The sequence below is a fragment of the Moschus berezovskii genome, chromosome 8 (assembly GCF_049115385.1).
Source record: "Moschus berezovskii isolate FMDL1 chromosome 8, NW_MosBer_1.0, whole genome shotgun sequence".
Classification (NCBI taxonomy): domain Eukaryota; kingdom Metazoa; phylum Chordata; class Mammalia; order Artiodactyla; family Moschidae; genus Moschus; species Moschus berezovskii.
Window position 1 is genome coordinate 85,853,490 of NC_142467.1, and position 26,955 is coordinate 85,880,444.

Consider the following 26,955-nt stretch of genomic DNA (forward strand, 5'->3'; position numbering starts at 1 on the left):
GCTGCACTTGGAACCCGCAGGCGCTTGGCTGCGAACCTCGGTCATCAGCGCCCATTACGTAACTCCACCGCGGTCCGGCCTCCAGGCCGTTTTCCGAACCGTCTTCGCGCGGCGGGGATAAGGTTACAACGTCCGCGGTCATCCCAGCCTCCGCGAGTTCTGTGTGTGGCTATTAGAAACGTTTACTTTTGAATTTCCCTGAACCGCCGGGTGTGGGTGGTGGCACGGACCCGCCCCGGAAACCTCTGGGCCCCTTCCCGCCATCCGCCGGCCCTGCCCCTCCAGGGGGTCCCCGTGGGGCGGTGGGGACGCCCGGCCAGCGCTGGGCCCAGGGCCGCGGCGCGCGCGGTCCCCGTTGCCCCCCCCGCGCCGCCCTAGGTCCTGTCCCCAGCCACGCCCAACCAGGCGCGCGGAGCCGACGGTTGCCTGAGGGCCCGATTTTGAATTTGCAGGCCCCGCCCCCGAGCGGCGGGCTCCTCGTTGGCCAGCGACGGTCACGTGGCTCCGCCGGAGCGCGCCGGCCATCTTGGGGCGGGAGCGCGGCGCCGCCGCCCGCGCCACCCCCGCCCCCCGCGGCTCGCAGCCCGCCCCTCCGCCCTGCTCCCCCCGCCCGCGGCTCTGCGCCGCCCGGGAGGAAACAAAGTGCTGCGGGCGGGAGACTCGGCGGCGGCGGCGGCGGCGCGCGGACTCTGCTCGGCCCTTTCGGGCACCCTCGCCCCGTTTTTCCCGAGCGTGTGTGTATGTGTGTGTGCGCGCGCGTGAGTCTGTGCATGTTTTTTTACAAAGGCCGTTTTATGTTTGATTGATTCGCGGTCCTCCCCCTTTGCCCTTTGTGCTGTAACCCGTCTCCCGCCGCCCCCGGGTACTCGGTCTTTCCTCCCCACGGCGGCCTCTCCGCGAGCGCGGTTCGTGCCTTCCTTCCCGCTTCGCCTTCTGCAGCCCCCTCCGCGCTCCGCTCTCCCCGCCGATCGCCATGGCGACAGCGACCCCCGTGCCGCCGCGGAGCGGCAGTCGCGCCGGCGGCCCCGCCACGCCGCTGAGCCCCACGCGGCTGTCGCGGCTCCAAGAGAAGGAGGAGCTGCGCGAGCTCAACGATCGGCTGGCCGTGTACATCGACAAGGTGCGCAGCCTGGAGACGGAGAACAGCGCGCTGCAGCTGCAGGTGACGGAGCGTGAGGAGGTGCGCGGCCGCGAGCTCACCGGCCTCAAGGCGCTCTACGAGACCGAGCTGGCCGACGCGCGACGCGCGCTCGACGACACGGCCCGCGAGCGCGCGAAGCTGCAGATCGAGCTGGGCAAGTTCAAGGCCGAGCACGACCAGCTGCTCCTCAAGTGAGTGCTCGCCTGGCGGCCGCTGTAGCTCACACACGTACCGGGGGCTGCAGCTCTGGCGGGAGGCGAGGGCCGGAGTGCCCACGCCCTTCGGAAGGGGCAGGGTCTCGGTCTCCAAGAAGAAAGAATCTAGTGTGTTTCATTCTGGGCAGGGGGCGCGCAGAACCCTCAAGCAATAGTGATAGTGGGACGGGGATGCAGATTTCCCGATCTTGGATACCTAGTAGGACCCGGCGAAGTGCGAGCGTGGGCCCGCCAACGACGAGCGCCCGGCTTGGGGCTTCGGACCGTAAGATCCAGAAGGCTTTTCCGCCCCGGGACTCGGCGGGCGCCAGGTGCTGGGAGGTGGCGTCAGGGCGCGCGCTTGAATGCGCGCCCCGGTTTCCGGCCAGGCCGGAGACAAAGCGTCTGGTGGGTTTGCGGTGCAGGAATGGCTGTCCGGGGAGATCCCGCTGCCCGCCTGGAGAATGAATGAGCTCTGCGCGGGCCGAGAGAGAGAGGGAGAGAGAGGAAGGGGAGGGACCTGCCTCCGGCGTCCCGGTCTCGGGGGTGGAACCCGCTTTGGCGCGCTTAGTCTTGGCCCTGTGACATTTTGCGCTCGTTCAGCGCCTGCCTTGCGCACGGAGGGAGGGGAGGAGTCTGAACTGCGCGCCACTGTCTGCTCCTGGCAAGTTGGGCTTTTCAAGCTGGTTGGCTTCGGGGAAAGGTGTCCTTTCTGTGGAGGCAGAAGCGGGTCCTTGGATGCTTTGCACAGGACTTCGCAAGCTGGGTTTTTGCCTGTATGGCTACTGCTCTCCGATCGCCGGACCACCTAACCACCGGCAACAGTCCTCTCGCCTAACTTTTGCATCGCCAAGAAATAGTCACTTGATTTTTCGAATGTAAGATAGATCTAGCACAGTCCCCCCAACTGTCGTGTTGACAGGCCAGAGCAGGTGAAAGGGTGTTGTATAAATGTGGAGAGTTGTGGTGAGGGAGTTTGTAGTTGTTGCTGTTTAGTCGCTAACTTGTGTCGGACTCTTCTGCGAGCCAGTGGACTGTAGCCCGCCAGGCTTCTCGGTCCGTGGGATTTCCCGGGTGCAAGAATACTGGAGTGGGTTGCTGTTTCCTTCTCCAGGGGATCTTCTCAATCCAGGGATCGAAGGAAGGAAAGCTTGTAATTAGTTCTTGTAAGAGAGTGTGAATTATAAGTCCAGGGCACAGAAATAAACTTTGCCGATCCTACCTTGCCTTTGTGAGGCAAAAAATAATGGCATAATTATCACCAGTAGGCAGTTATTGTTGATGTCACGCTTTAGAGTATTGCTCAGTTTGCCACCAGAATTCCGGTGGTCTCCATCCCCTCCTGACAGTTGAAATTTCTGGAGATACCCGATTCTGACTTTTACTTTGTGTTCCCCTGAGTGTCTTTCTGTCTCCATCCGTGTAAATGTCCCTGTCTGGGTCCCTGTGGTTTTGTATATGTGAATTTCAACTTCCCCGATGTTAGATATTTGAAAAACGGTTCAGAAAGAGTATGTACACTTGGTAAAACTAAAATACTATATAGACTGGCTTATAGTGATAAATGATGTCTCCTGACTCTTTCCAGGAGACAAATCACATTTAGCTCTTTTTGTTTTTATTTCTTGGAGTATTTAGTTCCACAAAATAAAAATAATTAGCTGGGACTTCCTGAGTAGTCCAGTGGTTAAGACCCTGCCGAATATGGCAGAATGCGGGGGGCACACATGGGTTCCATCCTTGGTGGGAGATGGTCTGGTAACTAATATCCCCGCTTGCCTCTCGGCCCCTCCCCGCAAAAAAAGCTTGTATTTCTGTTTCCCGGATTTTTCAACCTTTGGAGTCAGCTTTTGAAATGGGTCAGTACTCTCACTGCTGTTCCCCGCTTCCTCCAAATTTGTTACTGAATTTCTTATCTTGGATGGTATTGCTTATGTGATTCACCAGTATCATATGTGCCTCTAGGAAAAAAGAAATTTCAGGGTCAAATATGTAGGATATAACTTGTTGGACTCATCCTGGTGTCAGGGATTTTAACTGTGACACAGATCAAGTATCTGTTATGTGCCAGTCACTGTTTTATGTGGAAGATACAGGGATTAAAAAAAAAAAAGTTACTGCCCTTATGTTAATGTAGGGGAGATACTCAGCAACTAAACAAGAATTGTGTTTCATATAATCTGAAACATTTATGGTGCTTTCATTATCTTTCCAGAAGGCATCCACAGAAGGTTTTTTTACATAGTAACAAGACTGCCACCTGGCTGACTGTAGTGGTAGAAGGCTCTGCATGGGTTGTAATGGTTTCAGCAAGATGAGAAAGTGAAGAATATGTGTATTATTAGTAAACTCAATGAAATCAGTGTATGTGATATAATGCTAGGGTAACAGAAACTGCTGCTGCTGCTAAGTCACTTCAGTCGTGTCCGACTCTGTGTGACCCCATAGACGGAAGCCCACCAGGCTCCCCTGTCCCTGGGATTCTCCAGGCAAGAACACTGGAGTGGGTTGCCATTTCCTTCTCCAATGTGTGAAAGTGAAAGTGAAGTCGCTCAGTCGTGTCCGACCCTTAGCGACCCCACGGACTGCAGCCTACCAGGCTCCTCCATCCATGGGATTTTCTAGGCAATAGTACTGGAGTGGCTTGCCATTGGGGGAGTACAAATAAAGGAGGGAGAGGAATGGTGTAGTTAAGGAAGGTCTGTCTGAGGGCTTGACAACTGAAAAAAATATTTTAGATACCTACTGGGATTTGGTAGAAAAATTGCTCAATAGATATGTATCTATTGTATATTTATATATGTAGAGCTTGTACATATATTTCTGTTGGCAGAGTCAGATATATTTTCTTTTTTTAGTAAGTGTCAACTCCTCAAATCAGGCCACATTTTACTTTGATATTTCAATCCTAACTTTCTTTTGTTCTTAAATAGCCTTCCATCTTTCTTGCTGATTAAAGAAAAATTTCCCTTTAACATATCTTCAAATGTTTTGAAGATATCTAGTTATAGTATCTGTTATGCAAGGCCACTTTCTTCCCTTAAGTTCCCTGCTCCTAAGACATGGTGTGCAATTAACAGACTAATATACCTGATTTAGATCCAGTTTCCTCCTGTGTCACATATTTTTGGTTCCTTGGTTCCTTCATTCATTTTGTTGGGAGAAGCTTTAAGTTACTTATTTAGAAAAGATGGCAGGAGTTAAACTTTCCAAGTCTTGTATGTCTGAAAATAGCTAATTTTTGTCCCATGCTTGATTGATAGTTGGGCTAGGTATAAAATTTCACTTCAGAATTTTTCCTAGCAACTTGGAAGGTATCATATTGACCCATTGTCTTCTAGCACCCAATTGTTGTTCAGTTCAGTCGCTCAGTCGTGTCTGACTCTTTGCGACCCCATGAATCACAGCACTCCAGGCCTCCCTGTCCATCACCAACTCCTGGAGTTCACTCAAACTCATGTCCATCGAGTCGGTGATGCCATCCAGCCATCTCATTCTCTGTCGTCCTTTCTCCTTCCGCCCCCAATCCCTCCCAGCATCAGAGTCTTTTCCAGTGAGTCAACTCTTCATATGAGGTGGCCAAAGGATTGGAGTTTCAGCTTTAGCATCAGTCCTTCCAATGAACACCCAGGACTGATCCCCTTTAGAATGGACTGGTTGGATCTCCTTGCAGTTCAAGGGACTCTGAAGAGTCTTCTTCAATACTACAATTCAAAAGCATCAATTCTTTGGCGATCAGCTTTCTTCACAGTCCAACTCTCATATCCATACATGACCACGGGAAAAACCATAGCCTTGACGGACCTTTGTTGGCAAAGTAATGTCTCTGCTTTTTAATATGCTATCTAGGTTGGTCATAACTTTCCTTCCAAGGAGTAAGTATCTTTTAATTTCATGGCTGCAATCAGCATCCGCAGTGATTTTGGAGCCCAAAAAAATAAAGTCTGACACTGTTTCCACTGTTTCCCCATCTATTTCCCATGAAGTGATGGGACCAGATGCCATGATCTTTGTTTTCTGAATGTTGAGCTTCAAGCCAACCTTTTCACTCTCCTCTTTCACTTTCCTCAAGAGGCTTTTGAGTTCCTCTTCACTTTCTGCCATAAGGGTGGAGTCATCTGCATATCTGAGGTTATTGATATTTCTCCCAGCAGTCTTGATTCCAGCTTGTGCTTCTTCCAGCCCAGCGTTCCTCATGATGTACTCTGCATATAAGTTAAATAAGCAGGGTGACAATGTACAGCCTTGACGTACTCCTTTTCCTATTTGGAACCAGTCTGTAGTTGTTACTGTCTACCTAATGCCAGTCACAGTAATTCTTTTTTTTTTTTTTGGGTAATTGCTTTTGATTTTCTTTTCCTCTCTGAAAGCTTTGGGATTTTCTTTTATCCTGGTTTTCTGGTATTGCGTGGTGATAGGTCTTAGATATGGATGTCTTCTCATGCATTGTAATTGTTATGCATCTTTTCTATTTCAAGGCTTGATCTTTATTTAGCTGTGGGACCTTTATTCCATATGTTTTTTGAGTTCTATTTTCTTAGTTCTTTCTTGTTAGAATGTTGAACTCTTGGGTATCTTGTTTTCTCATTATTGTTTTTTGTTCTGGGAGATCACTTTGCTTTTCTCCAGCTCGGTAGTGACATTTTAAAGGCAGAGTCATACTTTTAATTCCAAGAAACCTTTATACAGATATTATTCTTTATTCAACTTGTGTCTGTTTCAGGATGCATTATTTTCTTTACTCTGTCTGAGGGTAATATTTAGTTTTCATTTTAAAATTCTCTTCTGCTCATTGGACTATCTCTTTTTCTTCCCTGGTTACTTGTTCTTTTGTTTGGGCTGTTTTTTTTTTTCCCCTGCTAATTTTTGTCAAATGCTGATCCTTGGTAGTCTACATTTTCAAGTGAAGGACTAGGTAATGCATGAAAATGAATGCTGGATTGTTTAGGTAGCTCCTTCCTACTTTTCTGAGTGGAAGAGCAAACTAGGACTTCTTTATGTATGAATGGAATACTCTTGGCCCACTTGTTGGAAAGCCTGCCTTTATGTTAAGGGATGCCCAAGAGGGTGAGGTGCAAAGCTGTTTCATGGGTTAATCCATCATTTTAATTCTGCTTCACTTGCTCTTGTAGCCTTTGTGTCCATGATCTGTGATAGGTACGTTTATCTACATTTCATCTACTAGAAATTTGTTGAAATGTTTGCTAATGAGCCTTTTTCTGTTCAGTTTGATCCTGTGGGTTTATTTGTTGTTAACTACTTTTTTTTGTTAAGAGTATAATGGAGAGACCAATGCATGGAAATCTTGGAAATCATTTAATTTTGAGCAATGTAATAATTGAAGTATAATTTGTGGGATGACAAAGAAGTAATGTTTTATTATCTGGGTCCATTGAACTCTTTTGTTTATGAAGAGTTTTCTCTAACTTACTTGGAGTCAAAGTCTTTGTAATTAGTCTTATCATTTGGGTGTATTTAGGTAAATTAAAAGACGCTTGCTCCTTGGAAGGAAAGTTATGACCAACCTGGATAGTATATTAAAAAGCAGAGACATTACTTTGCCAACCAAGGTCCGTCTAGTCAAGGCAGTGGTTTTTCCTGTGGTCATGTATGGATGTGAGAGTTGGACTGTGAAGAAGGCTGATCACCGAAGAATCGATGCTTTTGAACTGTGGTGTTGGAGAAGACTCTTGAGAGTCCCTTATACTGCAGGGAGATCAATCCTGGATGTTCATTGGAAGGAGTGATGCTAAAGCTGAAACTGCAATACTTTGGCCACCTCATGCGACGAGTTGACTCACTGGAAAAGACTCTGATGCTAGGAAAGGTTGGGGGCGGGAGGAGAAGGGGACGACGGAGAATGAGATGGCTGGATGGCATCCGACTCTGTGGACATGAGTTTGAGTGTACTCCGGGAGTTGGTGATGGACAGGGAGGCCTGGCGTGCTGTGATGCATGGGGTTGCGGAGAGTCGGACATGACTGAGCGACTGAACTGAACTGAACTGAGGTTAGGAAAACAAGTCTTAAGAGAATTATAGATTCAAAAATTACTTAGTTCCTTTTTGGTTTTTAGCATTCTTTGTTTTAGCCTCACCTCTCCATGTATGGGCACCCAGCCAGGGATGAACCCATGTGCCCTGCAGTGGAAACATGGAGTCTTGACCACTGGACTGCCAAGGAAGTCCAAAGACGAAAGAATTGTTGGAGACACTTGTCCTGTTAGAATCTGACAACAGTTTCTGTGCAGGTGGTCTCTTGTATGGAAACTGATCTCAGATCTAAGATACAGCTACTTTGATTCCCTCCAAGAATTCCTTGGACTGCAAGGAGATCCAACCAGTCAATTTTAAAAGAAATCAATCCTGAATATTCATTGGAAGGACTGATTCTGAAGCTGAAACTCCAGTACTTCGGCCACCTAATGTGAAGAACTGACTCATTGGAAAAGACCCTGATGCTGGGAAAGATTGAAGGCGGGAGGAGAAGGGAACGACAAGAGGATGAGATGGTTGGATGGCATCACTGACGCTATGGACATGAGTTTGAGTAGGCTCCAGGAGTTGGTGATGGACAGGGAAGCCTGGCGTGCTGCAGTCCACGGGGTTGCAAAGAGTCGGACATGACTGAGCTACTGAACTGAACTGAAAGCCTAATTATTTAGTATGTTTCATTGGAAGGCTTTTGGGGAACACTTGCAAAAAATGATGAAGCATACCATCAATAAACACTTTAAACAAAAAATAAAAAATGGATTTAATTGAGAATTTCAGTATTAGCTAATTATGCAGAAAAACTAAATATAAGAGATAATGTTGAATGATTGTTTAGTAACTAATTACATGGATACATACTTTTTTTTCCTTCAGTGATATAAGTCCACAGTCTTTCATGTAAAACCCACATGGCCACATATGTTTGGAATTAAAAGCAATTCCAAATGTAAGAAGGCAATATGTATGTACTGTATATGACACCCCCAGTGGAGAAAAATGTCTAAAAATAGCCTCATATCCATTCAGGTCAAATTTTGTCACCAAGTGAATTAATGAAAATGTAAGCTTTAGAGCTCTGGACTTATGTATAGGAAAGGAATGATTTATGTTTTTTAATTGACTGCTTAGTAACTTCACTTGGCTTTTCAGGTTCTAGGTACTCTATTCGTCAAACGCAAATAAATTTGATTGATTGATTCATAGTAGATATTCAAACTTGAAAGGATGCAAAATTAACTCTCTAGTGATATTCTCTTTTTTGAGAATTATGAATAATTAGGAAAGTTGAAATGGGAGTTCAGTTCAGTCGCTCAGTCGTGTCCGACTCTTTGCGACCCCATGAACCGCAGCACTCCAGGCCTCCCTGTCCATCACCAACTCCCAGAGTTTACCCAAACTCACGTCCATTGAGTCGGTGATGCCATCTAACCATCTCATCCTCTGTCATCCACTTCTCTTCCTATCTTCAGTCTTTCCCAACATCAGGATCTTTTCAAATGAGTCAGCTCTTTGCATTAGGTGGCCAAAATAGTGGAGTTTCAGCTTCAACATCAGTCCTTCCGATGAACATCCAGGACTCATTTCCTTTCGGATGGACTGTTTGGACCTCCTTGCAGTTCAAGGGACTCTCAAGAGTCTTCTCCAGCACCACAGTTCAAAAGCATCAATTCTTCTGCGCTCAGCTTTTTCACTGGAATGTAACTAATACAATGGATGCTGTAGGATTGTTTGAGATGCTGAGCAAGTCAACTTACATTTTTTCATTTTAAAAAAAATTTAAAAGGATATCCCAAGAAACTTAGTATATTATAGATATTCGGCTTCAAAGCCAGTGTTTTTTCATATTAACCTTTGAGGTACTGGACAAATGTTTTGTTAAAGTGGAATTTCATATCGTTTCAAAAGTTGGTGCTTTTTAAATGTAATTTTGTGAAAAGAATGTCTTTTCTCCAAACAGAATAAAGTTTAATGTTGGTTGTATTTTGTCATGCTGCATATGCATCTGAAGATATGTAGGCTTCCTACTTCCATCCCCAAGCACATTTTGAGTGGGATAGGTTTCAGGTTGAGGGGATCAAGCCTACATAGTATATTCCTTTGGGAAAATGACATTCCTCTGACTTTTGCTTTATCAGTACATTAGTAAGGAAACTTCTGTTGGAAAACTTGGATTTGTGTGTTTTCATTAAAAACTGTGTACAGGTGCTGATGTGCTACTAACAAATATAATTGGGGACACTTGTCAATCATGTGTCTCATAATAACCTGAGATACAGTAGTACTTCCTACTTTTTGTGATTTGGGACAGGTAACTTCAGTTCTTTGAACCTTCATTTCCTCTTCTGAATAATTGGGATAAGGTGTAAATAGTCGTATTCTGAATCTCAGGAAGAATGAAGAAACTCAGACCTTTATCTCGGAGAAGGCAATGGCAAGCGCCTCCAGTACTCTTGCCTAGAAAATCCCAAGGATGGAGGAGCCTGGTAGGCTGCAGTCGGTGGGGTCGCTAAGGGTCGGACACGACTGAGCAACTTCACTTTCACTTTTCACTTTCACACATTGGAGAAGGAAATGGCAACCCACTCCAGTGTTGTTGCCTGGAGAATCCCAGGGACGGGGGAGCCTGGTGGGCTTCCGTCTATGGGGTCACACAGAGTCGGACACGACTGAAGTGACTTAGCTGCAGCAGCAGCAGACCTTTTTCTAGTGTTTCATTTACTTGTCTTATATTAATGGATGGGTTTTTAGCAGGATTGGCAATTTGAAGAAATTAGGAATCATACTGAAATGCAATGTAAATCACATAAGCTATTTATTTTTCTCTTACTTTCCTCAGGAGAAAAGGGAGTGGTGAGGGCTTACTGTATATTGGACTTACTGTATATATTTATTTTGTTGACTTTATACATATTTTGGTCACAGAGAATAAAATTCAGGTGCATAGACTAAATAATACCTGCAGGTTGTGTTAATATTCATGTTTTCCAGTTTTCAAATCTAAAATAATAAATGCTAATCTGCTCTAGGGACTTTTCTTTGTATGTAGTATAGTTAATTGGAAAAAAAAAACAACAACTCCAAATATCTTGATCTCATGTATTACTTGGTCTTCAGTTTATGTCCTGATTTTATCCTGGTAGAAACAAGTTGCCAGTAACTCCCTAGCCTTAATATGAGAGGTATAAAACTTCATGGTAAATATTAGTTTAATTTTCAAGGGAAGAATGGGAAGGATTGCTGCCTAGAATTGGTATTAAAGTCTAGGCGACAGGTTCTAAGTAATGAAACCACCATGATGCTTCCTTCCCATGCTTTCAAAGGATGTTTGGTGAAGCAAGATAACTTTTGGATTTGTTTATTTAAACTAGGAGGGTGGACTGGGTATTCTTTTGGTGTACCCAGATGCACGGAAGTAAACACAGAATGAAAGATGAAGCACTATGAAAATGTGCTTGGTGATTTTCCCTCCATGCACTCCACATGCTCGTTCTTTCCATTTGTCCAGATGACGTCACCTCAGGTGTTTTTGAATTAGGTGTCTTTAGACTTGTATATCATCACTGAAGATGTATTTCTTGCACACACAGTGAGAATGAGCCCTAAGTATCAATTGTGTGACAGACCCCATTTAACTGAAGTTGCCAGTTATTTCTGGGGTCCAGGGTTTCCTAATCGGAGTTTTTAACTCTCTACCCCCCCTCCCCCAGTATATCATTCTGATAAAATGGTTTGTGCTTTGACAGTTATTGTTGGGGAATTAAAAAAATATATATATATATATTTTGCTACAGAAAAATTATATGTACTTTATGGAAAGTAAAGATACACACAAAGAAGAAATTAAAAATCACTCTTAGTTTCATAAATAAGAGTTCTGAAGTTTAACAAAAATGGGTTCATGATAAATATTGATGCGTAACCTTTGATGCTGCACTGATTTGTGAACTTCTTTACATGTCAGTACATGTGCTGTATCATCATTTTAAAGATACATCAACAGCTTTAGGGTAGGATTAGTTTACTGTGACCAAAGATGTAGGTTTTGCAGTGGCTATATCTACCTAATTTCTGAGAGTTCATAGAGGGCCGTGATTATCTTCTCTCTTGCTGACAGTATAAGATTTTTTTTCCTCCTGGTTAACCTAAAAATAATTCTAAACGAGATCAATCCTGGGTGTTCATTGGAAGGACTGATGCTAAAGCTGAAACTCCAATACTTTGGCCACCTCATGCGACGAGTTGACTCACTGGAAAAGACTCTGATGCTGGGAAGGATTGGGAGCGGGAGGAGAAGGGGACGACAGAGAATGAGATGGCTGGATGGCATCACCGACTCGATGGACACGAGTTTGGGTGAACTCCGGGAGTTGGTGATGGACAGGGAGGCCTGGTGTGCTATGATTCATGGGGTCGCAAAGAGTCGGACACGACTGAGCAACTGAACTGAATTGAACTGAACTGAACCTAAAAATGGTTAAATGTTAACTAATTTATTGGTTAAATGTTAACCACTGCATAAAGTAATTACAACTTTGCCAATATTTGATTCTGCTAGCAGTATACGGGTGTACTTTTCTTGTTTCAGAGAATTTATTTTTAGTTTCTGGGGGTTTCTTTTAGTTCTTGATCATTTTTATTGTTATGGTCATGTTGCAAGCATAAAGGAGTAAAGATTCACATTTGGGTCACAGTCTTAGGTTTTTGCTGATGTCTTTGCTGTAGACCTGAATGAAGTGAGACTATCCCTAACTAGTATGTTTACTTGGTCCTTTTAAAATAAAATTTTGCCTTTACTGCATTTGCATTGATTGCATTTATAGAATTACAGCACTTTTACTGCTGGGAGGAGACTTGGATCATCTGATCTATCTAGCCAACTTTGTGGGTTCAGAAATTGAGTTCTAGAGAGATTAGAATACATGTGCAAGATGCAGGACAAAAAGAGCTAATGTTTATTTTGTGCTTATTGTGTTTGCCAGGTCCTACGCTAGATGCTTTACAGATTCTGTCTTTGAAGCCTTATGATAACCTTGTTCAGTGGGTGAGGAAACTGGTGCAGTAACTGAGGCAGCTGTTTGAAATACTAAGGCGATATGCTAATACATATCCAGGCTTCCCTGGTGGCTCAGTGGTAAAGAACGTGCCTGCCAATGCAGGAGACACAGGTTGCATCCCTGGGTTGGGAAGATCCCCTGGAGGAGGAAATGGCAACCCACTGCAGTATTCTTGCCTGGGAAATCCCGTGGACAGAGGAGCCTGGTGGGCCACAGACCATGGGGTCACAAAAGAGTCGGACACGACTTAGCAACTGAGCACATAAGCGCATGCTAATACCATGTAATCAGTGCTGTGATAGCAGTATCCTTTTCATGCTGTGGGGGATGGGGCTGCCAACCACCCAGGGCAGAGTAGGAGCTGGTAAAGCTGCTACTGAGGAAAACTGGGGGAGGCAGTGAAGTCTGGGCTGAATGTTGAGAGCTAAGTAGAACTGACTTCTAAATGGAAAACTTCAGAAGGGCAAACTAGAGCTGTATGCTGCTGCTGCTGCTAAGTCACTTCAGTCGTGTCCGACTCTGTGTGATGTATATAAAAACGAGGTGAGGGAGGGTTTGATTTCAGGTAATGAAGAGCCTCAAGAATTTCAGGCAGAAGACTGACATGATCAGTCTGGCTTTTGTGTGGAGGAAAAAAAGAGTAGAGGTAGAAACACTAGTATGAATGTGTGGGGTCATGGCTCCTGAACTGAGGTAGGAAGTGGGAAAGCGCAGAGGCAGAGTGAAGAGGTACTGAGTGTGGGAGGTTAGGGAAATTGGAGTCTCGGCAGTGGCTTCCATGCATGGGCACGTGGGCAGATGGAGTTGCTCTTAACAGAGAGTGGCAGGAAAGGACCAGATGTGAAGCATCCTGCTCAGAGTTAGTGAGAAGTTAATGGTGTCAGTTAGTTGTTGCTAGATTGCTAGGTGGAGATTCCAGCAATTTGGAGGACTTCTGGAGCTCTGAGGAGAGACTTGATTGGAGGTACAGTTTTTGGAGCCTGATATTGAGGGGTAAAGAGAGAAAAGAGAAGAAGGACAAAGTCAGAGACATGGAAAACGTCTACATGTGAGGATGAAGTAGAGGATGGAAAACCTGCAGTGAAGATGATAAGTAATAGCAAGAGAAGTAGGCCCAGAATCGGGTCATGGAACAAGGAGATTTGCAAAGGAATGTTAGTGCAGGTCTGGTTTGATAAGGCCTAAAAAGTATCCATTGACTTTGGTTCATGGGAACATGCTGTTGACTTTGAGGAGCATCTAATGCTAGTCAAAGGCCGCTGACCATTATTAAGAAATGGGAATAAACATGTAGGTCACAAAGGGTGCTTGATGTGAAAGGAAGAAGACTTTCTTAAAGACCGATTGAAAGTAGATTTTTACTTGATGTTTATGTAGTCAAGCATTGGATAGGGTACCAGAACACTTATCCCTCTAAGATTCTGCACTAAAAAATGTGATTGTTTCACTGCCTTTGTCTAAGACACTTTTCAGTAGCTTCCAGGACTGTGGCTTCTAGAGTAAAGAGTAAACTCCTCAGTATCACCTAATAGATTGACCGTATTACTTCTTTCTGTGTGTGAAAGAGAGAGCTATTGATAATTATGCTGGGACAACTGGTGCCCATGGAAATTGCCCTTGACAGATTTGGACATAATAGTCATTCTACCTAATGTTCTTTCCTTCATGAACTGGCTCCTCAGTGACTCTTTGGCTTCAGCTTATACCCTTCAGCTTTGCTCCCTCCCCTCCAAACATGAAGTTTTTTATTCAGAAGATGAAGAATTGAGTTTTTTCATCCTATTCTTCATAAGGCAAATTTTTCTTCCTCTTTTCCGCCTAATAGTCATGCATTATATTTTAGTTGAGGTTAGCTTTAGGTCAGTTTTTGGTATATAAAGTATTAATGAATGGTATTCTGCTGCAAATGCTCCTGAAGCACCAATTTGCTCATATGTGACAGGTAAATAGAGAAATGGTATAATTATAATTGGAGGTTGTATTGATTCATATGCGACTTTTCCTAGTAAAGGAGAGTCAGAATATCAAGAGTAGAGTTCAGAGGAAAAGAAAGCTCTGACTTCAGTTCCATTTTAACAAAGTTAAGGATCCTGCACCCAGGATTCCCTCCCCCAGAGAGGTACTCTACCTTTGTTCTTATAGCCTTGGTTGTATTCAGTCTATTTCTGTCTCTAATGTCTCAGTTCCCGCAGGTCAGCAAGGCCTCTCTGATGCTGTGCATCTCTGAGCATCTCTTGAGGCAGCTCTAGCCACACTAAACTGACTGACTGCATTGCCCAAGCCATCTCCTGGGGTACTAATTATGTTACTGCTGGTACTTTGGTTACACGGCTGTGTAACTCTTGAATGATTGGTTCCAACCTTATTTTTCCCATTCTCTTACTTTTAACGTTCAAGAGTTTTCATAAACACATATTGTATTACAGCAGAGAGGCCTATACTCTATGAACATAATCTTCAACAGAACTCAGTGGTGTTCTATGGTTTTCCTTTCCTGTACCACTTTTCCTTTTGATTACCTATGAAAATAGTATTTTCCCTACTTACTTGTTGTTCAGTCACTAAGTCACATCAGACTCTTTGTGAACCCTTGAACTGTAATGCCAGGCTTCTCTGTCCATCACTATCTCCCTGAGTTTGCTCAAGCTTATGTCCCTTGAGTCAGTGAAACCATTCAACCATCTCATCCTTTGTTGCTCCCTTCTCCTTTTGCCCTCAATTTTTCACAGTATCAGGGTCTTTTCCAGTGAGTCAGCCTTTTCACATCAGGTGGCCAAAGTACTGGAGCTTCAGCTTCAGCACCAGCCTTTCCAGTAAATGTTCAGGGTTGATTTCCTTTTGGATTGACTGGTTTGATCTTGCTGTCCAAGGGTCTCTCAGGAGTCTTCTCCAACACCACAGTTCAAAAGCATCTGTTCTTTGGCACTCAGCCTTCTTTATGGTTCAACTCTCACATCCATACATGACTACTGGGAAAACATAGCTTTGACTATATGGACCTTTGTGGGCAAAGTGATGTCTTTGCTTTTTAAAACACTGTCTAGGTTTGACATAGCTATTCTTCCAAGGAACAAACGCCTTTTAATTTTGTGGCTGCAGTCACCGTCTGCAGTGATTTTGGAGCTCAAGAAAATGAAATCTGACACTGTTTCCACATTTTCCCAATCTGTTTGCTTTGAAGTGATAGGACTGGATGCCATGATCTTAGTTTTTTGAATGTTGAGTTTTAAGCCAGCTTTTTCACTGTCCTCTTTCACCTTCATCAAGAGGCTCTTTAGTTTCTCTTCTCTTTCTGCCATATCGGTGGTGTCATCTGCATATCTGAGGTTGTTGATATTTCTCCCAGCAGTCTTGATTCCAACTTGTGATTCCTCTAGCCTGGCATTTCGCATGATGTACTCTGTATATAAGTTAAATAAGCAGGGTGACAATATACAGCCTTGACATACTCCTTTCCCAATTTGGAACCAGTCAGTTGTTCCATGTCTGGTTCTAACTGTTGCTTCTTGTCCTGCATGCCGGTTTCTCAGGAGGCAGGTAAGGTGGTTTGGTATTCTCATATCTTTAAGAATATTCCACAGTTTGTTGTGATTCACACAGTCAAAGACTTTAGCATAGTCAATGAAGCAGAAGTAGATTTTTTTTTGGAATTCCCTTGCTTTCCCCCCCGCCCCCACTTACTTAGTTTTGTTTAATTATAAAGAAAGATGATATCAGTTGTTAAGACATCGAGTCAATAGGAATCAGGAGACTTTCTATTAGTTTTATCTTATTATAGAAATATAATTTGGCATCTTTGCTTTTTTCTTGTCTAGTTGCATTGCATAAGCATTGATACTTTGGGTGTAGAATTCTAAGTTCCGGATTTTGAAAGCATGCTCTACAGTTTTCTAGCTTTTGTTGTTACTAAGAAGTACCAATGACTGAAAAGTTAAAGAGCTTGTAGGACATATCGTTTTGTTTTGGAGTACTTGTGGAAGGTGATGACCATCACAGCCACTGTCTGTCTTGGGGAGCTGTACATCTTGAATCTGAGGCTGCTGGTCTTGAAGGGTCTCCTGTGGAGGTGGGGGCTGGCTGTGGTTCACTCTGGAGTCATAAAATCTGGTGGTGAACATATCAGGAGTATCCATGTGCACAAACTCTCCTTGAGGTGGACGTCTTGCCTGGGTCACCGTCCCCAAGGCTTGGCCCCACTCAACAGCCTGTAAGCTCTGACTTCTCAGGCCTAGTAAACAACCAGTGGGGCACACAGCCCCACCCATCAGCAGACAGGTTTCCCAAAGGCTTCCTAAGCCCACAGCTGTCTCTGGAAACTTTAATATTGTCAAGCTGGCAGTTCTCCCCAAATTGACCCACAGATTCAATGCAGTCTCTCTCAGAATCACAGTTGTCTCTTTTGCAGAAATTGTCACGCTAAGCCTAAAATTTAAATGGAAATCCATGGTATCCAGAATAGCCAAAACAGCCTCAAAATTGGACGAGTGAGTTCCTGATTTCAAAATTACTCTGGTAATGTATGTGGTGTTGACCCTGCTTGTCAGCAGAGAAATTGCCACAAATACGAGGAAGGTAGCTCCATGATACTTCCTTCTTTTGTATAGTGGATGTACTAGCAAGAATATATACTTTGCAGCCAGAATCCTAGCTGCAAGAGATTCTGGCAAATGTAGTTTTATGTTTTCTAGTTTAAGAAAGCACAGCTAGGAGGGTGGAATGGACATTGGGTGAGTCAATGTATAGTGAAAGTTTTTCTCAAAGGTCTGATGACTGTTCCATGTCCTCTATATTCAGAAGCAGGGCTCTAAAAATGGGAAGCCGTGTGCATGAATGGAGCTTCTTGACTAAGCATCTTTGTGTAACAGTGGAGTCATTTAGTTGGGAACTCCCGTGTCAGTGTCTTCAGGTCTTCTCTCTTGGGTTTTGTCTGTATGGTGCACTTTAAGTTGAGGCAGATTGAGAGGCAACATCAGCATCTGTAAAAGTCCACTGGAATTATCCTGCCTTTTCAGTATGATAGTGCTGCCTTTGGCTGTCCCAGGTGGCGCCAGGTCTGAGATTCTGTTTTACACCTTAGAAAACTTTTCCTTTCTTATCCTGGTGAATGAGGAGCCATTGGCCCAGGAACATAGAGTATGGTCTGCTTTGCCTCTCAAATAGATTTTCATCTAGTCCTACTTCAGGTTCCTGGGGTATCTCTTGCCATCACCAGTATCTGCAGTACAAATTAGGTTGTCTCTCACATAGCCCTGTGTCTGGCTTGAGGTTCGGCCCTCCAGGGTTGGCTGAGCTCATTCTCACTCGTCTAGTTTATTTTCTGAAAGTTTGTTCCTTCCTTGTCTGTTGGCTGTTCGGTCGTTGTGTTTCTGGATGAGGTAATAGTGGAGCCGTGTTTAATGTGCCGTTTTTACTTGGAAGTTACATCGTGCACTCTCACAGCACCGTGTACTTTTTTCTGTTTCTTAGGGATGTTGCTGATAGGTTTGATTTGTTGAGACAATTTTGTGTGATTCATTGGTTCCCCTACTGGACTGGAATCTCTTTGTGCTCAGGGCCGGAGTCTGATTTTGCTTCTTCTTGTATCAGCACATTTCCTAGCACTCTCTAGGCTTCCCCAAAATAATTATTGACTTAGTAATAACCATTTTTGTAGGAGACTATTTTCTCTTTGGATTGGGTTGCACATAACCCATAATGGAGCAATGAAACAACTAATGATAGTAATTGTATTGCTGGATAAAATCTGGGTTTGAAAAGCGATTTTCTGATGTGAAAAATGGCTGTTGACATAAAATCTGTCTCTTTCTGAGCACACTTTCTTTCTGTAACTCCTTATTCTGAATTATTTTTCTTTGAAATATTGATTATCCCTGCTGTATATGTATTTGTGTCTCTCCCCAGTATAATGTACCTTCCGTAAGATCAGGGACTCTATATGTTTTGTTCATTGCCAGTTTCCACACACCCAGATCAGTGACCTGGCATAACGAAGTTTTGATTTTGGTTGTTTTCTTCCCCAGTAAGTCACGTTTTCGTTAGAACTTTAACTGTATTTGTCCATTTCTCACTCTTGTGTCTGTTTATGTCAGTGGATTTCTTTTGTTTGGAGAAATGGTTCTGTGGTCCAGTGTTGATCTTGTTTAATGTTTTTCCTAATTTAAATCTGATTGCAATTAGAGTTTACCTGATTTTGATTGGGTTGTTGCTAATGTGTTGACTGCTCAGTTTATTTATTTGTGTTTTTTTTTTTTGGCCACGCCACTTGGCTTGTGGGATCTTAGGTCCCTGACTAGGGATGGAACCCATGCCTCCTACAGTGGAAGCACGGAGTCCTAACCACTGGACCACCAGAGAATTCCCAGCTGCTCAGTTTATTGAATGAGAAGCAGAATTTTATTACCACCAGAAATTATCCATTTTGGGTTTGTGCAGAAGCATCTTAGTCTTTTTGCTTGTGTCAGAGGAGACCCTTATTAATGGAAATTGTGATCACAGGACTTTGGTGACTTTGTATATTACATTATACTTAGTTTGTAATTAATTTTCCTTGGTAGAAATATTGTGGATCACATCCCTTCTCCGTTTGCAAGGGAAGATACTTTGAGGACAGTACTGAGGCTGATGAGTGAATGTTGGGGCAGATGCATTTCATAGGCAGTTTGAGTCTGTTACTTTAGATGGATTGCTCGGTTTCAGGACAGAAGGTTTTTGTTTGGGTGTATTAATACCCTTCATCTGAAGCCCAGACACAGCTCTGGCTCAGTCTCTGCGGGCTCTCTGAGCGTTTCTGGTAGGTGTGGGGTTTGATTCTAAACGCGAGTTTGCCCCTCCCACCGTCTTGCTGGGGCATCTCCTTTGTTCTTGGACGTGGGGTATCCCCTCAGAGCCGTGCTCCAGCTGCACAGCCGCCATGCAGCCTCCGCTCCAGCACCTGCTATCTTGCTGGGCCTTCTCTGCCCTTGGATGTGGGGTATCCTCACAGTCGCTCCCACGCCGACTCATTTGAAAAGACCCTGATGCTGGGAAAGCTAGAAGGCAGGAGGAGAAGGGGACAACAGAGGATGACATGGTTGGGTGGCGTCACCGACTCAAGTGACATGAGTTTGAGTGAACTCTGGGAGTTGGTGATGGACAGGGAGGCCTGGCGTACTGCAGTCCATGGGGTCGCAAAGAGTCAGATACAACTGAGCAACTGAACTGAACTGAAGTCCAAAATAAAGTATTTTTGCATTGAAAGTCTGAACCATGGCTACGTAATATAGGGCATGTTGATTCTGAACTCTGGGATGAAAAGCGCCTTAGAAGCTGGATTATTTGATAGTCATTGAATAATTGCATTAGTGTTGAGTGGTGTTCAGCTGCTGCCAGACAGCTGTTCAGAAGAATCTTACTGTATATTAACACAAGAGCCCAAAGAGCTGGGCCTGATCAGCTTGACTCTCCATGTAGATTGGGTCTATATTGAGAGGGATTTAAAAAGCCTTTGTGGATATGATTAAAAATAATATTATAAAGAATGGCTTCTGTTACCTGATTGGAGGTAAAAAACTAAATGACTTTTCTCTTTCATTCCCTGTAATTTGTTTTTCTAAATAAGAATGGTCCTGAAGTAAGTGTTAATGATGAGTGCTGAGTTAAGAAAGGTAGCTGGACACCTGCTGAGAAATCATTGACATGTTTAGTTTTTGTTGGTCTTTCATCTTCCTTTGTAGTCTCATTTCCATCTAGGAGATTAAGAATTAAGAACATTATTCAGTCTGAATTTGTTGAGTTGATGAACCTGACAATCTGTAATAGCTTTACAAAATTGCAAATAAGTGATCTGAGCAACCAGAGTTGCCTAGTATTTTGCTGTGGAATATTATGAGTGTGGTTTAAAACATACCTGAGAGTGGTTCCTTTTTGGTTCCCATAAGCTGTTGTCTGACATGTGAAGGCAGTAATTAAAAAGACCCAATACTTGTATTTCTGTTTTTATCTTTAGAAACATGAGTGTTTCTTGCCTGTTTTTTCCCCCCCCAGATGTGTGGCTTTTTAAAGTTAGTATTCTAAAGTCTATCATTGTTATAGTTTGGATGTATTTTTTTTTTTTCGTAAGAATACACATCTTCAACAGATTTTATTAATTTAGCAAGCATTTGTGTGTGTGTGTGTGTGCGTTAGTTGCTCAGTCGTGTCTGACTCTTTGTGACCTCATGGACTATAGCCCGCCAGGCTCCTCTGTCCATGGGATTTTCCAGGCAAGAATAGTGGAGTGGGTAGCTATTTCCTTCTCTAGGGCATCTTCCCAACCCAGGGATTGAACCCAGGTCTCCCACATTATAGGCAGACGCTTTACCGTCTCAGCCACCAGGGAAGTTGCCAATGCCTGACTAATTAATTAGAACTGTTCTGTAACAAGTTTCAGATCATGTTCTAGTATGTATTTGTCCCAACCCAGGGATCAAACCTAGGTCTCCGTCATTGCAAGCAGACTCTTTACCATCTGAGCCAATAGGGAATCCCCTAGTTTTCTTGCCCTTATCTATTCTTGTATATTTTCAGTATAATAACCTTTGGTAAATTTCATGGAAATGCCATTTAATATCCAGAAAGTAATTTTGTATACCTTCTTCTAGTTATGTAACTGTTCTATCAACTAAGAGACCATCTTACCATTTAGGTCTCTTATTTTATAACACTTTGTTACTTATATTTCCCTATATGAGAATCAATGAACCAGGACAAAAGCACTTGAGAAAATATTGAAAATTAATGGCACTTGTGAAAGAAGGAAGCCAAGCCCAAATATATAAATCCTGTCCTGAAAATGAACATGGATTCTTCGTTCATGGGTATGTAGGAGGTGATTTAGAGAACCTGACTTCGGGGACTTTTGGGGCTGTGTTGCTAGTCAAGCTGGAGAATTCATTCGGCTGAGCATTGTGCTGTATACTGACCTGTGTAAACTGACCGGTGAAATGTTAACGGAAGGGCAGTAAGTTGCCAAGCGAAGTGAAGTCGCTCAGTCGTGTCCGACTCTTAGCGACCCCATGGACTGTAGCCTACCAGGCTCCTCCATCCATGGGATTTTCCAGGCAAGAATACTGGAGTGGGGTGCCATTTCCTTCTCCAGGAGCTCTTCCCAACCCAGGAATTGAACCCGGGTCTCCCTCATTATAGGCAGGCGCTTTACCGTCTGAGCCACCAGGGAAGTTGCCAGTGCCTGACTAATTAATTAAAACTGTTCTGTAACAAGTTTCAGATCATGTTCTAGTATGTATTTGTCCCTCTAGTTCTGCTTAATTTCTGGTTCACGCTAATTCTTCATTCCCTATTTAAGTGGTCAGCTTCATTTTTCAGGTGTTACAACCACAGTATGATTCATAATTGACTTTTAAGTCGTTGTTATGTACTTACTAGGTCTTAAGTGATTTTCTGTGTGTTGTGTGTATGTGACGTGACTTTAGTTAAAATGTGTTCTACAGTTACTGCCTGCCAGTGATGGATATCCCCGAGGAGCTCAGTTAAGCATTCGTTTTCCAGCAATTATATAATTGGTTGCATTTTCTAATCTCCATTTATTTATTGGTGGGAGTAGTCTGGAATGGGGTATACTTAAATAAATGAAGGATACTGAGGGGGTGGGGTACTTTTCATCCCAGGAGAAAAGGTAGTGCAGAGTCCTCAGCAAACAGACACAGAGTTCGAGAGCCAGGTGGTTCAGTGCCGAAGCCAGGGCTGAAATGCTGATCCTAAAACTAGTCAAGTTCAAAGCGTTGGCAGGTTGAAAAACCAAAATGATTAAAGCAGTGAAGCACAGTGGTTTGCTTGGTAGTCAGAGGTGGTCAGGAGTAATTCAGAAAGTAGCAGGTAATGAATTGTATTTAGGTTATTTAGTCCTACAAGCCTCAGGAGGTTATAAGGATAGATCCCAGATTTAGGTACCAGGTTCTGTTGGGAAGTACATTATTGAAGTTATGTCTGTTTCTCTTGATCCACCGAGATAGAATAACAGTACTATAAATGTAGCCTTTCCAGCTGATTAATTTTTTAATGGTCAGATATTTGATTAGACCTGGTTACTTGCTTATGAATGAAATTCAAGCTTGTTTAGTCCCTAAGTTGTGTCTGACTCTTAGCAACTCCACGGACTGTACCCTGTCAGGCTTTTCTGTCCAAAGGATTTCCCAGGCAAGAATATTGGAGTGGGTTGCTATTTCCTTCTCTATGACTGAAATTCAAGCTTACTTGAAATGAAAGTAATTTTGTTTATTAAGGGAGGAGAGTCTTAATTAGAGTGTTAGCTATGTTTTATAGTTCTGGAGAAGGAAATGGCAACCTACTCCAGTACTCTTGCCTGGAAAATCCCATGGATGGAGGAGCCTGGTAGGCTACATACAGTCCATGGGATCGCAAAGAGTCGGACACGACTGAGCGACGTCTGTTGCTGCAATTTAAAGTTTTGGTTCTTAGGTAAACACCTCCAGTAAATGGGTATGTTTTCCAACTTATACTCAGCATGTGCATGCGTGAGAACATCTCCTTTGAATAAGCAGGTCAGTAACTGAAGAAATTCAGTTAGGAAGTATAGTCTCAGAAAAATGCCCACCAATGCCTTAAGTGATACTTCCTCGTAACTTCGGATTCCTGTCTAAATTATTCTTTGTTCAGAGCATTGTCAGATGTTACTCTGTGCTTAGGTGATGCGTAATACTCACATGTGTATATTATGTCAGTTTTGCAGGTTTCTGGACTTTGACCGTGTGCTGGTGATTAGACCAAGACTTCCTGCATGATCTTTGAAAATAATTTTATTTATTTATTTTTGGCTGTGCTGGGTCTTCATTGCTGTGTGGACTTTTCTCTAGTTGTGGCGAGGGAGGGGTTCTCTGTAGTTGCCACATGCAGGCTTCTCACTGCAGTGACTTCTGTTTGTTGTGGAGCAGTGGCTCGGGTGCAGGCTTCAGTTGAGCTTCCCGGCCTTTAGAGCACTGGCTCAGTAGTTGTGGCGCAGGGGCTCAGTTGGCTCCGTGGCATGTGGGATCCTCTCGGACCAGGGATCAAACCTATGTCCCCTGCATTGGCAGGTGAATTCTTTACTACTGAGCCACCAGGGAAGCCCCTCCTAATATTTACTGACTTAAATATTAGTCATTGATACAGAAGAATTTTGTAACCGTTAAGTAATTTTGAGTCAACAGCTTTTGTAAATATTGTGCAGTTCTCTATAAAATATGATTGTGTTTTAAAATCCAATGTATTGCGCTATTTCTCCCTTCCAGCTCTGGTCATTTATATTGTGGGGTAAAGTAATGGCTCTTCCACAAGCATTGATTCTTTTCTATGGTGTTCCTAGCTTTGGGACCCAGCACTTGTATGAATTAGGCATTTTTGTTACAAATTAATGACTATATGGGATTTTTTTTTCTTCTACAGTTGATTTCCCCCCCCCCCCCGCCTTTCTAAACAATGTCTTCAGGGAAAGACTGCCATCTTGTGGTTTTTAAAAATACAGAATTTAAGAAAAAGAAATTCTTGTTATGTGACTGCTGAGATTTTATATGTGTATGTAGTTGTTTTATAATACCAAAATGAGTAAAAACTGAGCACTATTAAGTCTTCTCTTTACACTACCTTTGCTTATCTGTTGGATAGTTTTTTTCTTCATTTATTATGGTATTGATACAACAATATTTTAAGGATTTCTGTTAATTAAAGATTGCTCTGTTGAGCCCACTCTTAAACATCAGTAGTAGAAATACTTATCTATAATAGCAGTTTTAATTCAGAACACATGTTGAGAGTTTTTGTATTATTTAGGCTTTTCCAGTATGACCTATTAATGATAATGGAATTATTTGGATTAAAAAAATACTGATCTTTATAATTATTTGACAAACTATATCCTAAGGAACCTTAATTTTATAATGTAGAATTTCATTTAATGAAAAGTGATATTTAGAAGTAAAATACACCTTAATTCTAGTTTCATTTTTGGATAGTTATTAGTATAAACTGAAAAAATTATTTTTTTCAAAATACTAGGAAGGCCCTTATTTGTAGTTAAGGAAGTTTTAAAACTGCCTCTTGTGTAAGAAATGGAAACTACTTGCAAGCTTCGGGTCAGTTCTTAGGTAATGTCAAAGAAGTGTCTATCAATATATATTAACAAGCCATAACATTACTTTTTGAAGTAACTTTTCGTTTTCATTTATTTAATCTCATCATTTATCTTGATTTATTTCTCCTGTATGTCTTGATTTTTAATATTCATTGTATTTAAAAATAGCAAGTTTTCATTTCTTCAGAAGTGTTTTAGTGAACCATATGGACACTTCTTTATAAAACAGGAAGGCTTGTGTTCTCCCTTAGAGACAACTAGATTCTGATATATTGGGCCTCTGGACATCTTACACCTAGAGTCATTCCTAATCAGGGAAGGGCGGTCGTTGAAGGAATAAGTTATTATCCACCAAATATAGCACTCTAGATAGAGTGCTCCCGAATCACACCTGTAATTTTAGTAGCTTATGGCAGCCTTTATTTAAATTGCCTCCTCTTTTGTTTTGCCCTTAAAACAGGGAGGGAGAATGGTTCAGTTCAGGGGTGTAATATGATATCTTGCACTTTTTCAAATGTTTTGCAGTTATGCTAAGAAAGAATCTGATCTTAATGGAGCCCAGATCAAGCTTCGAGAATATGAAGCAGCGCTGAATTCGAAAGATGCGGCTTTGGCGACTGCGCTTGGTGATAAGAAAAGTTTAGAGAATGATTTGGAAGATCTGAAGGATCAGATCGCCCAGGTAAGTTAGACTCTGCTCTTGGCCTGTATTTCGCAGGTTAATTGCCCTATCTGTCTTGATTGTAAAACTCGTTTTATGCTTTTTATCTTAAAAATTTATTGAGTTATTTTGGCCAGGGTGGGGGTGGTTACACCTGCAAGGATAGACTTGAGCTAGTTGGCATGTGAAGCGCCCTCACCTGTCAGTCACTGTGTCTGGATCGTGCAGATCTTGTTGCTGCTGTTCATCCTCTCTGTTGCGCTTGCGCTCGTTCGTGTCTCGATCTCACAGCTTATTTCATTATTGTACCAAAATGTAAGGTAACAAGAGAGAAGATGTCTTAATGGTGCCCTCTACACAGGAAAAAATGAAATTGGTAGCTAAAATCGTTCGTTTTTGAGTTTTGAAATGCAAGCCATAGGTATTTCTTCATCCCCTGTTGCCATTTACCAGATTTGAGGGGTGTTTTGATGTGACACCCTGTGGGTGGGACCAGTAGTTGAACCCACAGTTCTGTGATAAAGATTATCATGGGGGACTCTCATTCATTTACAGATATATAGAAATTGTAATACTTGACTTGATTCAGTCCATCGGTATCTATTAAATTCATTACTAAATGATTGCTGTATAATTTTCATTAGTTCTTTTTCCTTCTATTAGTTGGAAGCCTCTTTAGCTGCCGCGAAGAAACAGTTGGCGGATGAAACTTTACTTAAAGTGGATTTGGAGAATCGCTGTCAGAGCCTTACTGAGGACTTGGAGTTTCGTAAAAACATGTATGAGGAGGTAATTATATATAATTTTTCTTTTTTAAGGAATGGAGGGATCCCAAAAGGCTTTGTTATAAACCATACATGTGAAAAAATGGGAAGAATTCTGTAGGCAAAGGATTTAAGGTACTGTTGCTAAAAAGGCTGCATGTAAGAATTCAAGGTTTGTGGTAAATTTATAAGCTTTTACTTCATCTAGGGCTTCCCTGATAGCTCAGTTGGTAAAGAATTCACCTGCAATGTAGGAGACTCAGGTTTGATTCCTGGGTCGGGAAGATCCTCTGGAGAAGGGATAGGTACCCATTCTAGTATTCTTGGGCTACCCTGGTGGCTCAGCTGGTAAAGAATCTGCCTGCAATGGGGGAGACCTGGGTTTGATCCCTGGGTTGGGAAGATCCCTTGGAGGAGGGAACAGCTACCCACTCCAGGATTTTGGCCCAGAGAATTCCATGGACTGTATGGAAACTGTATGGGGTCACAAAGAATTGGACACGACTGAGCAACTTTGACTTGTGCAGTAATATAACTTAACTTATTTCATCTGGCCACAGCTGTTAATTAACTATCAACCTCTTTAAGCATTTGTATTAGTGATATATTACTTCAAAATTTAGTATCTTAAAATCACAGACTTTTACTATCTTACAGTTTCTCAAGGTCAGGGATCTAAGAGCTGTTTAACTTGGATGGTTGTCTTCAGGGTCTCATGAGGTCGCAGTCAGGCTTTCAGCCTGGTCTGGAGGAACACTTTAAAGTTCATTTACAACTGTTCTCTGGAGATACCAGTTCAGCATTGGCTTCCTTATGTGTGCATATTAGTCGCTCAGTCGTGCCTGCCTCTTTGCAACCCTATGGACTGTAGCCCACCAGGCTCTTTTGTCGGGGCTGCTCATGATGGGATTCCCCAAGAGTGGATGATGAGAGAGAGCGAGCGAGGCAAGCCACATTCTCTTGTAGAGACTAATCTCTAAGTGATACATCGTCACTCCCCATCACACAGACCAACCACGATGCAGTATGGAAGGGGGCTCACA

The 26,955-nt window shown here is 42.9% G+C and overlaps 1 protein-coding gene across 1 annotated transcript in view; it reads left to right on the forward strand.

Moving 5' to 3' along the window:
* The first annotated feature begins 553 nt into the window (after nt 1–553).
* The window catches only part of LMNB1 (lamin B1), a 52,728-nt gene continuing 26,326 nt past the window's right edge, over nt 554–26,955 (forward strand). Inside the window, exons 1-3 of the mRNA XM_055431262.2 lie at nt 554–1,332; nt 25,013–25,169; nt 25,812–25,937. Coding sequence (XP_055287237.1) covers nt 974–1,332; nt 25,013–25,169; nt 25,812–25,937 — 642 coding nt within the window. The 5' untranslated portion in view covers nt 554–973. The remainder of the gene's footprint in view (nt 1,333–25,012; nt 25,170–25,811; nt 25,938–26,955) is intronic.